This window comes from Paroedura picta, chromosome 5 (genome assembly GCF_049243985.1).
Source record: "Paroedura picta isolate Pp20150507F chromosome 5, Ppicta_v3.0, whole genome shotgun sequence".
Classification (NCBI taxonomy): Eukaryota; Metazoa; Chordata; class Lepidosauria; order Squamata; family Gekkonidae; genus Paroedura; species Paroedura picta.
The window spans coordinates 40,923,261-40,935,716 of record NC_135373.1 but is presented as its reverse complement, the minus strand read 5'-3'; the positions used below and the strand labels follow the sequence as shown (position 1 = coordinate 40,935,716).

The 12,456-nt window shown below is 44.1% G+C and overlaps 1 protein-coding gene across 2 annotated transcripts in view; it reads left to right on the top strand.

Annotated features, from left to right (window-relative positions):
* The first annotated feature begins 4,230 nt into the window (after positions 1-4,230).
* Positions 4,231-12,456, top strand: part of NFYC (nuclear transcription factor Y subunit gamma) — a 61,819-nt gene continuing 53,593 nt past the window's right edge. The window contains exon 1 of one of the 2 annotated variants that reach the window (XM_077337478.1): positions 4,231-4,424. Coding sequence is in view for 1 of the 2 variants with exons in the window: in XM_077337477.1 (XP_077193592.1) it covers positions 4,845-4,902 (58 nt within the window). In the remaining variant the exon portion in view is untranslated. Of the gene's footprint in view, positions 4,425-4,760; positions 4,903-12,456 lie in introns of those variants that run through there. The other variant, XM_077337477.1, reaches the window with a different exon arrangement.

Sequence of the window (12,456 nt, the reverse complement as noted above, 5' to 3'; positions counted from 1 at the left end):
CACGACCCTTTGCCCAGGCCCCCCTCCCCTTACCTGGTGATGGCTCCAGGCACTGAGGTGTCCAACCACATACCTTAGTGCCATCAAGGTGCAACTGACATGACAACCCCAGAAAGGGGTTTCCAAGGCAAGTAAAAAGTAGAGATGGTTTGCCATTCCCCTCCTCTGTAGAGGTTTTGTCAACAGTCTCCCATCCAAGTACCAACCCTTAGCTTTTTATGCATGTACATTTTTTGTCTGTATTATTAGTTTGATAAGCCGCACTCCCAGGCCAGCTGGCTCACGGCACCTTACATCAAAACCAAACAGTAAATCAGTTAATAACAATTTAAAACACCCTTCCCACCCCCCAGTACCTAACCCCATCCAAACCTCAGAACTTACAACTGCCTTGCCTGGAAGATGTCAACCTCCCCCCAGGAGAGGGGAAGGGAGAAAAGGGAGGGAGAGGGCAGATCTTCAAGTCCTCTCCCCTACCTGGCCTCAACCAATGCCTGGTGGAAAAGCTCTGTCTTGCAGGCCCTGTGGAACTGATTCAGTTACCGCAGTGCCCTCAGCATTCCTGGCAGCTCATTCCACCAGGCTGGGGCCAGAGCCAAAAAGTCCCTGGCCGAGGCTAGGCAAACAGCGTGTGGGCCATGGAACTCCAGCCTGTGAGACCACGCAGAGTGCCAGGCCCTACTGGGGACACAGAGAATAAGTTGATCCTGCACATACAATGGGCCCAGACTGCAGATGGCCTTAAAGGTCAATACCAAAACCTTAAATTTGATCTGGTAGACAACTGGCAATCAATACAGCTGACTCGGTATAGGCTGGATATAGGTCCTCCAAGATATACCAGGGTGGGATGGTAGGTGAATTTTCTCCAGGCCAGGCTACATTCTGGAGATTTTTTTTTGAGGGGGGGGATCACTTGGGCATGAAATTGGGGTCATTGTGGGTGGGCAGGTAGTTGGACTAGATGACCCTGAAGGTCCCTTCGAACTCTATGATTCTATGAGATACCTAGCAGATGCATACTGTACCTTCTTAGCTTCTGAGATCTGTCTATATCATACTGCTTTCCCTCCCACACTTTATATGGTATGGTGTAAGCAAACAGGAAGCATCTAAGATCCTTACAATCTAAATTGGTGTTGGGGTTAGGAGTGCAAACATCTAATCTGGTGAGCCAGGTTTGATTCTGCGCTCCCCCGCATGCAACCAGCTGTGTGACCTTGAGCTCGCCACAGCACTGATAAAGCTGTTCTGACCGAGCAGTAATATCAGGGCTTTCTCAGCCTCACCCACCTCACAGGGTGTCTGTTGTGGGGAGAGGAAAGGGAAGGCGAATGTAAGCCACTTTGAGACTCCTCCGGGCAGAGAAAAACGGCATATAAGAACCAACTCTTTCTTTCTGAGCTCTCTCAGCCTCACCTCCCTCACAGAGTGCCTGCTGTGTGAGGAGGGAAAGGGAAGGCAAATGCTTTGAGACTCCTTCGGGTAGAGAAAAGCTTAATCTAAGAACCAACTCTTCTTCTAAATTTTACCACAGCTGTGAAACTCACTGGGGTCAGTCTACTTTAGCCTACTCCAAAGGGCCATTGTGTGGATAAAATTGGACATGATCCATATACAATGATTTGAGCTCTTCAGAGAAAGACTGGGATATAAATAGATAGAATATATGAGCTTTCGATACAGTTTGACAAGGTAATTCTTGAAGATAAAAGGTTTCTTATTATAGGCTTTGTCAAGATGTAGGGACTCTATTTTTTTTTGAAAGCTCAGATTCCTCTAATGTGGCACGCAGTTACAAAAGAAAGTTGCTGAAGACTAATGTTTGGTCAAATAATAAGATTCTGAAAGTTGATGGCTCAGCAAAGACACCCTAAGAAATGCCTGGCAAAACAACAGAATCATCATGGTCTGCAGATATTGCTCCATTTGGAGCAGTAGGAAAAGACCCTCAATTTTTTTTCAGGTAGCCCATTCTGCCAAGGATGCACAAAAAAAAAAAAACTTCACTGTTGTCACAGTTCTGCAAGTTACAACCAGCTTGGTTGGCATGTAGACTTCTAGATTTGCAAAAGAGGCCTTTTCTCCCTGTACTGCAAGCTGGGCATTCTGAATACGGACATCTTAGTTTTCTGATGAAGAGGCTCTTGGGCAGGAAATGGAGCATCACTTGATTAGTAAGAGGAATACAACTTAAAAATGCACACGAAAAAGAAGATTGACAGATGTGTTTTCAAGCCAACTTCACCATCTTGCTGGAAATAAAGTGCGTGTCTGATCTGGAAGCACATTGGGAAGCTCACTCAGCAGGCTCACCAGATGCTGGCTGTACAGTGGGTGGAAATGTGCTTACCTGAACAACTGTAAGCACAATTTCATGTAGGGACCACTCCACAAGGAACCTAAATGAAGTGCTTATGAGGCTGGAGGTCATAATGAAAATTTTCTCTTGATAACCTATGTCAGTGATCCCCAACCTTTTTATCACCAGGGACCGGTCAATGCTTGACAATTTTACTGAGCCCGAGGGGTGTAGTCTTTTGCCGGCTGAGCCCCTGCTCTGCTTGCTTTCCTGCCAGCGCCCCTGACTTCCCACCTCCCACTGGGGGGTACTGCCAGCAGCAGCTGTGCAGTGCCACGCTGAGGGGGAGCCCCAGCCATGGCAGCCGCTGGAGAGCACCAAAGGTGAGCCGGCAGCAGAGTGGCAGGGCAGCCCCCGAGGCAGCAGCCGGGGAGGAGGATGAGGAGCCGTGGCCCAGTACTGACTGATCAACAGCCTGGGGGTTGGGGACAGCTGACCTATGTGGATTGGTTTCAGTTGTAGTTTGTCAGCCATGTAAATGAAGAAGTACCACACAATGGAAAAACTGGGGTGATAACAGTTGTTGGTGTTAGGTAAAAGTGCTGTCAATTCACAACTGACTTACGGTGACCTTATAGAGTTTTCAAAGCAAGAGAAAAATAGGTTTGCCATTGCCTGCCTCAGTGTAGCAACCCTGGACTTCCTTGGTGGTGTACCATTCCAAGTTCTAACAAGGGTCAATCTTGCTTAGCTTGAGATCAGACTAGTCTGGGTCATCCATGCCCAAGGGTTGCCAGCCTCCAGGCAGGATCTGAAGTTATCCTACAATTATAACTGATCTCCAGACTGCAGAGATCAGATATGCTGGGGTAAGGGACAGCTTCAGATGGTGGGCTCTATGACATTCTTGATGATCTCCCTCTGCAAATTCTGCCTTTTGTTGGCTGCACTCCAAGCGTCCAGGAATCTCTCAAGGCACAGTTGGCAACTGTACATCAGACTTCCTGGTGGATTCTGATTTGCCCAATGTTGATTCTCAAAATTCTGGTGTTAGTTCAAGGTGTTTATTTTTATATCATTATTCCAGTGCTACTCATTTTTGAATGGTTGCCCTTCCCTTCAGAATATTTATGATAACTACCATGTATAAAGAGCCTCTTGTGGCACAGAGTGGTAAGGCAGCAGACATGCAGTCTGAAAGCTCTGCCCATGAGGCTGGGAGTTCAATCCCAGCAGCCGGCTCAAGGTTGACTCAGCCTTCCATCCTTCTGAAGTCGGTAAAATGAGTACCCAGCTTGCTGCTGGGGGGTAAACGGTAATGACTGGGGAAGGCACTGGCAAACCACCCCGTATTGAGTCTACCATGAAAACGCTGGAGGGCGTCACCCCAAGGGTCAGACATGACTCAGTTCTTGCACAGGGGATACCTTTACCATGTATAACTGCACTTTTGTATGCACTTGGAGTGGTGCTTGTCAATTCAGAGGGTTTTTAATTTTTTTCTGAGCGTTTCTGCCATTATACTTACCTCACTGTATTTTGCATATTGTTATTTTCACTGCAACCGATATAAAATACAATAGGCATTCAGTAATAGCCCATTGGACCCATATGGGCAACCATAGGACTATGGAGCGGGTGGCGATTGTCACAACCCTGTCTACCCCTACGACGCCCAGGAATCCGCTTTCACACTACAATTTCCTTAGCAACACTATTCCCGGGACACCACGGGGGAACCTACGGTAATGCCCAGGAGTAAAAGTCATGCCTGTTCCCCCCCCCTGAAGTCTCGCGATGCCACGTGGAGACTCAGTTACTGCTGGGGTAATGAGCTCGCGCCTGCGCAGTCGTGTTACACCGGCTCGCGAAGTAGGGCGCGCAAAGAAGACGAGAAAAGGGGAGGAGAAAGAGTAAGGGGGCGGGGCTCACCCTACGCCTCACTCACAGCCCGCCGCCATCTTGTTTCACCGCTGCTTCGTGCTCGCTCCGTCCGTCACATCCCCGCCCCCCCTCGTTTCGGCCAGCTGCGCGCGCGACGTCTGGGGCTGGCGCCCCGGTATCCGCTCCGGGGGCTGAGGCCGCCAAAGCGCGGCAGGAGCCACGGACGCTAGTTCCACCGGTAAGTCAAGGAAGGCGTGAAAGCGAGGGAGGGGGTCGTGAGGAGGAGTGGCGGTTGGGCGCCAGCATTCCCCTCCCCCCTTCTGCTGCCGCCATTCACACTGTCTCGCGCCTCTCATTGGTTGGTATTCGGCCCGCCGTCTACCGCTGCGTATTCTGACTGGCCGGCGGTGGGGAAGGCGGGCCGGCGTTGCGTTTGCCCGGTGATTGGGCGAACTTCCTGTACGGACCGTGGAGAAGACAGAATAAAGGTGAAATGACGACTTTCTTAGACTGGCTAAGGGGCGGTGCCAGCGGAAAGGGCGGGGCATTTGGAAGGTGGCTCAGTTTCAAAAAGGAAAAGGGCTAAATAACAGGTTGGCTGGCGGGAAGAGAAAAGGGAGATTACGGAGACTTTCAGTCTTGAATAAACCCTCTGGCCATGAATTGTGGCGGGATAGCTGCGGTACTCCCGGCAGAAATTCAACAACAGCCCACTGGTACTTGAACACCGACTATCGATCTGGTTTTTCCTGTCGTTAGACCGCAGGGCTTTTCCTTGGACTGAATCTTGTTTTAATTTGGCCTCTTTGCATAGTTTTCCCCACTCCTGCCTTGCCTTTGGGACTTTTTTTCTTTAAGCATTAAGTGTAAATGTTCCTGCTCAATGGATGCACACCTTGGGTTTTCTGAAGAAGTGAGCAATGACTCATGGCAGCTTATACTGAAACTAATTTTACTTTTTAAAGGGAACTTCTGTTTCATTTTGCTGACTGGATGAGAGGAAAAACCCAAAGGGTAGCTTGAAACTTTTCTGGGTAAGGGATGCTTAGCAAAGGGTAAGCATGTTAGTTTGTTGTATTGCAGAGAAACCCAACAACAGCACAAGTGTGTAATGCTAAAGTGGGCTGTGGCTCACAAAAGCTCATATTGAAATAAACATTAGGTTTTTGCTCATTAATGACTAAGCCTGCATGACTGCAGTTCTGAGTGTGTGTACTGTGTATATAAGCCCCATGAAATTCACAGGCTTATGTGTCAAGAATTAACTGCTGACTTTTTTTTTATAGGACTCTAAAAATATTGAGAATTATCAGTCATGTGAACACTAACTTTGTTCCACTGAAAGAAGCACATATAAATAGCTGTTTCTTACTTGTGTTTTGATGCATTTCCTAGTTCTTCACCCACCCCTTACTAATTTCAGAAACTTAGTTGTTTGATAGCATGCTCCACTTTTATCACATTTAAAGATTGGCGCTTATGTGGGATGCAGACTCTGGAAACTGGACTAAATTTTGAGTCAAAGGCCTGGAAGAATGGGGTCTTGTACTGTGGTTGGGGTACAAAGTATAGGCAGTGAAGAAACTGGTGGTCAAGTGAAGTAGTTTTTCAGGGAGACACAGATGGTGAGAAGATAGCCATGCTGAGTTCTGCACAGAACTGGGGAAGAAGGATATCATTAGTGTAGGCCTTGGTAAGTCAAACACGCTGCTTTGTGAGACCAGAGCGTGGAACCTTAAAGTGTTCCACAGGGCTTACAAGACAGAACTGTTCCACCAGGCCTATGGTTGAGGCCTGAGGACTGTTGTTATCATCTGCTGGCCTTCCCACCTATCTACAGCTACAGTAACTCACTATTCCTTATCCCCTAGAAATAGGATATATTTTGTATGGAACTGCTGACATTTATTTTTAAATTAGTGTAATCTTACTTTAAATGTTATTTTATTTATACCATGTGTGTATGTATTTTACACTTTGTGAGCCACGCTGAGCCATAGGGAAGGGCAGCATATAAATGAAATAAATAATAAGTGGAGTAGGTACAGAAAATGTACCTTTTGAGAAAGAAAAGCTTAAATACAGGCAGGAGAATTAGTTGCAGCTCAATTTTTACATGGAACCAGTATTCTGTTGAAGAGTGGAGAGAAATCAGCTGTAAAGATCATGTTAGAATGTGCTGAAATGATAAAAAGGTGTAATAGAATTAGCAGTGTGTGTTAGAGGAATTTGGAAAGGAGATCATGATAAGTACAGTAGAATTGATAAAAGGGCAGTTAATGAATGAGTGGTTAAGAGTTGAGTGTAAATTAAGGATTTGTTGCATGAATGGAGGTAAAGAGCCTATGGCTAATGTGCAGGATTTTAGTTCCAAGGGATGGGGATTGGTATAGTGGATTAGGAAATTATTACTGCTCTGAAACTATAAATAATGCTTAATATGGTAGCATGACAGGCTGCTGCCACAAACAGTCTAGGCTTAACAAAAAATTGCAAGTCATTTGTGGAAAAAAGTGTGTGAAATGGCATTAAAGCAAAATTAGTTATAGAAGAGGCAGCTCTGTATTTGTTCAGGTACAAACTCCCATGGTTCTGTTTTTGGGGTTTTTTTTGGCATTTAATCTTGTGGGGAGCCATGAATTTATACCTTGGTTAACTTTAAATGTAGATACAGATAGATACAAAAAGCCTTTATTGGCATAAAGAATAATACAGGTATGGAAATACAAAATAGTACAATTATAAGAATCAGAGTTACTCAATTTTGTTAAAAACAAGGAATTAATTCTAAAAACCTTTGCTAAAAATTTTGCAATGCGGGCGATCTGCTCAGGATCCTTGCTATCAAGTAATTTATTGATCACGGCCGTGTCGTTACTATGGAATTGAAAGGAAGATAGAATGTTGGATACCCCCTGGCGGTATAGAGAAAATTTAGGGCAGAACATAATAATATGCGGAAGGAGATCAGGGACCATACAGCCGTGAAAACATAGTCTCTCCGCTAAATGAATGTTTAAATGTATATGAATGTAATCTTGGATAATAATACTGGTTAGAGACATTAACAAAAGGATCTGGCATCCATCACCCTTTTCAAACTTTTCTAATGCCTTGTAATGTAACACTTGATAATTGAAATATATATAATTCCTTTTACTTCCCATGAAACATGTGTCATATTTCTTAATGCTTGTAGGGAGTTGTTAAGCTGTATAGAAGAAAAGTGTTTATGGAAGTGCATCTTCAACACTACTATTCATGCAGAATTTTATGACATATATTAAAAGTGCATGAGGAAACTAAAAGGTGTGTCTCTTCCCAGTGATAAATTGCAATGATAATGCAATAACATTTATAGCCCAGTGGTGCTAGTTTGTGAAAGTAGAGCATATACTGTCCTGAAGGGGAGAAAGCAACATTAAATGTGAAAGTCCAGAATTTTTCTTGTCTTGTGAAATGTTAACACTCCCATAAATATTTCACCAGTCAAATCTTCACTGTGTCGTTTGGCTGTCACTGTCAGCTCAATTGCTTGTTGAGATGTTTGTCGGAATTTGACAAGTTACTTCACTTTATATCTCCCTCAGTGTGCAGTGCAATTGGTTTCTTGCACATGTGCATTCTCACACAGCCTGATCGAGTTCAGCAGCCCCCCCCCCCTTGTTCTGTAGCTGCTCCACTATGTAGGTGATTGTTTATCATATCATCGTATCATATATATGTCATAAATACTGTGCTTCAATAAAATTCTACTCTATGGTGTTTAAGTAATCTGTAGAGATGCTAATTTTATTTAAATATATTTATTTAAATATATCCTGCCATTCCTCTTGCCTCAAGGTGGCTCAGAGGCTGCCAATGAATTTGATGTTTGCCATGAGCCCCATTTCCATGAACCTTTCAAAGAGATTTAGAATCTGGGATTTCATCCTCCTAGCAGGGTAAAACTGGCACTCCTGAGAAGCCATGGTAAGTGAAGAGAAAGGGTGTCCTAAAATTCCAAATGTTGCTCAATACTTGTAAAACACTCCTTGAGAGTCTTTATGCCCCCCCCCCAAGAATTACTGACTTACAGTATGTGTTGGTGGGAGAGCAGTGTTCTAGGAAGAAGGGAATAAATGAGGCTGGCAAAAGGAATGTCATGTTGTTTCAGCATTTTAGTCAAAAGCGTGATTAACATAAACAATACTGTTTTTATTAGGTGGGGTTATTCTGAAATGCAGGAGGGACTGCAGTTTTCTTTGTTGAGACAGAACTCTCTTAGTCTCCCTCCTCTTTCAAATTCCGTTCCTTTACTACTGCTCCATTTTTTCTATTGCATGCCCAGGGGAATGCTGATCGCTACTGTGGGGTCAGAAGGTGAATTTCCTCCACATCAGACTGACCAGAGATTCTGGGGTTTTTTTGGGGGGAGGCATCTTCTAGACATGGAATTGGGGACAGTGTGAGTGGGCAGGTAATTGTGCATTACCTGCATTGTGCCAGGAGTTGGACTAGATAACTTTGGAGGTCCCTCCCAAGCTCTATGATTCTAACCACAAATTTGAAATAACAAAGTGATGCAAAAGGTGAAATATGGCTTCTTTGACTGTTTTCTCTTTCAGAAGAGGCCTTCACGTATATATATTTCACAGTAGGTCTGGTTATCTTTCTTCCCCTTCACACAAAAGTAATGAGACTAAAAGTAAAAAAATAGTGATGGTTTCTAAAAGTCCAGAAGCTTTGTAGTGCAATCCTGAGAAGAGTTACACCCTTAATTGCAGGTGGGTAGCCGTGTTGGCCTGATGTAGCAGAACAAAATTTGAGTCCAATGATACCTTTAAGCCCAACAAAGATTTTGTGTGCAGGGACACTTCCTCGGACAATGGAGCAAGCATCATAAGAGTATAGGGAATACATTAGTAGTAAAATTAGTAAACTCTTATGCTTCCGGTTCCGTTGTCTGAGGAAGTGTGCCTGTACATGAAAGCTCACACCTTGTATAAAACTTTGTTGGGCTTAAAGGTGCCACTGGACTCAAATTTTGTTCTACCCTTAAGTGTAGTGAAGTCAAGGGAATTAGGAGGGTATACCTCTGCACAGTCATGCTTCTTCTGCCCCTTAAGTGATTTTTTTGGATCAATAGAATGGTTGTGGGAATCTTGGACTTGGCCCTGTTGTAGGACTTTTCATAATTAGCAGTGTCCACCAATTTAACCATTCCCCCCCTTTTTTTACCCCTTTTCTCTTTTCCAAGATCCTTTCCTCTTTGAGAGTCTCCCAGTTAACCTTTGATTGCTCCCAAATGTTTTTACTGTCTCTTTCCTCCGGCCATACTCCTCCCTGTAACCTTTCCTCTTGATTTTTGGGCATTCCTGTTCTCCAGCATTCCTATTTGCAAGCAACAATTTTCAAAATCTTTTACTTGGTCTCTCTGTTCTTTCTGTGACGGTTTGGCTAGATCACTTACTGCACAGGATATGAGCAGCAGAGGCCATGGAAGCAAACCATGTCTGCCTTGCTGCACATGCATATATCTGGGACGGAGAACCAGCGTGGTGTAGTGACTAGCATGTCATGCTAGGATCTGGGAGATCCAGGTTTGAATCTGCTGTGGAAGTTTGCTGGCCTTTGGCCTTGCCTCGAAGGGTTGTTGGGAGGATGAAATGGAGGAGAAGAGTGAGGTAAATCACTTTGGGTCCCCTTTAGAGAGAAAGGTGTGTGTGTAGGTGTTTTTTGTGTGTGTGAGACAGAGAGTTGGGGGTGTTTTCAATAACATTTAAAGATGCGTTTTGGTACCTATGTATGTAGATATTAATTCAGCTCTACTTGGTATAATCGCTATTTTAAAATCACAATATCTCACAGCCTTGGTGATGATGATGCTATCAGTTGTGTCTGACCCTCGGCGATTCTATAGGAAAGTCTTCGCCATGAACCCCTGTCTCTGGCTGCTTCTTTTAGTTGGTTCATGGTCATCCCTGTGTCGGCTTTGATCGTGTCGAGCCAGCGGATCCTTTGGCAACCATGTTTCCTTTGGCCGCTGACCATGCCGAGCATTAAATGATTTTTCTAGTGAGTTTGATCGCATTATGTGCCCAAAGTAAGTGAGCTTTAGGAGTAATATCTTGCCTTCTAATGACATAGTTGGTTTGCTCCTCTAAAACTATCTTGTTGGTAACTTTGGCTGTTCATGGTATTCGCAGCATTCGCCTCCAACACCATAATTCGAAAGCATCTATTCTGTCTTCCTTCTTCAGGGTCCAGCTTTCGCATCCATAGGTTGTTATGGGGATGACAATGGCGTTGACTAGCCAGCACTTTGTATTAACACAGATATCCTTACTCTTCCGTATTCGGTTCATATCTCACAGCCTTAAATACCTCTGTATTTGTAAACATGGTGATAACACCAGCATGCTGGTTATCTATGTAAGCAGTCACTATCTGCTGCAGTATCTTGAACTATCTGTGGGCTGTTTTTTTGCATTCCTCTTCTGAAAGATTCACCTTTGTCCAGACAGGCTTCTTATGTCAGCAGTATTCATTGATTCAAACAAAAGAAAAGGAAGAGAAAACCTGAGCATCTGCAGTTGATGCAAGAGTTCATGTAGCCAAATATCCCATGGCTCACTGACAGTGGATAAACTGGCTGATGTCTTATCTGTTTATGTCTGACCCTTTTCCAGCAATCTCCTAAGCAGAGTTACACTCTTCTAGGTCCACTGGAATCAGTGGTCTTAGGAGGGTATACATTTGCTTTGGATTTAACTGTATTCATGGTCAGGAGTTACATGTGTTGGAAACGAATTAAGTATTCCAAGGTGATTAGGAGCATAACTCCCAGGTGTCTGGGAGAAATGCAAGCATATCAATCAACATATCAAATAAAATATTAAGAGAAAAGATACAGAATTTGAGACCCTTCAGTTGTTTATAGCCTCAGGGATTACTGTTGTTAATCACTTTGGGGGGGCCTGACAAGTGGTTTCACAAAAGCGTTAGGACATGCAAAGAAGAGACAACCATGATGGGAATATGGGGACGTGTTCTTGGAAAGTGGATGAAAGTTCACCTTCAGCAACGTTTACTATCTCCTTCTTATTAAGGGCCAGCGTTTTCATTCTATCACAACTAATACCTTCCTTACTACATCCCCATCCCGTGTGACTTCTGTGCATGTAGGTCCCACTATCCACAGCATAGCCTTCGTTGAGATCATTGGGGGCCTTCCTTTCTCGGCAAAAAGCTGATGGATCCAACCCCACAGTTGTAGCTACATTTCTGGAAAGGTTGCTGATAATGTAAGTGCCATGTTGGCACAGATCCAAAGTACCCAAGTGAAATCCAAGCCTGAGTGGGAAGATAGAGTGGAAAAGCAACTCTGTTGAGAGCCGGCAGACATGTGACAAGATCAGTTAGCTTTGGCTCGATTGTAGAAAGGATGTAACAGAGACTTGAAAATGTGAATGGCATTTCTGGGGGATGGGCAGGTGGGTATAATCATAGGCCCACTGTGGAATTTGACTCACATGGCAGCCCATTTTTTTCAGAATGCGGGGAAAAGGACTTGCTGGAAGTAGTGAGATATTAAATAGACAACTCTCAAAATAGAGAGTCCACATCTATCTAAATCACTGAATATTGCACCAGACAAAGGTAAAGAAGGTCCAACTATGCTGGAGAAGTGTACATCCCCAGACAGGCTCAACAATGAAATTGGGGGGGGGGATTAGGAGGAATCTTTTTAAAGATGGTAAAAAATCAACACAGATGCTGTAGTTGGCAAGGGATTTCACCCTGAAGAAGGCTTCTTTTGTTGATGAGTCAATAGATCAGTTGCCACAACTCAAAAGGGAGTTTAGGAAGACACATGTATATTTGCAGAAGCAGTTTTGTGAGATGCTTATTTACAGAAAGTGCTCGAGGGAGAGTTATAGAAAGAGATGGCATCTCAGGAAGACATGTGAGAAAAATACAGCCTGATCTGTGGCAAGCTTGTAGAAGCCAAAATTAAATCTGAGAGGCAAGAATGAAACCAAAGTTGAACAGCTGAGGAATTAAAGCTCAAGCTTTGGTACATCCATCAAAGCCTCGGTAAGCTGAAGATCAGTATCCAGGAGCCTCTCAGCAGGAGCACAGTAAAGAGATGGACAAATTGCAACACAACATTCACATTATTTGTGTGAAAGAGAAAAGCTGGAAAACCAAGTAGCAGAGCTGCAGAAGACAGTGGTGCTCCCCCCTCCCCCCCAAAAAAATAAAAAAATAAATGCAAAGGCATCACT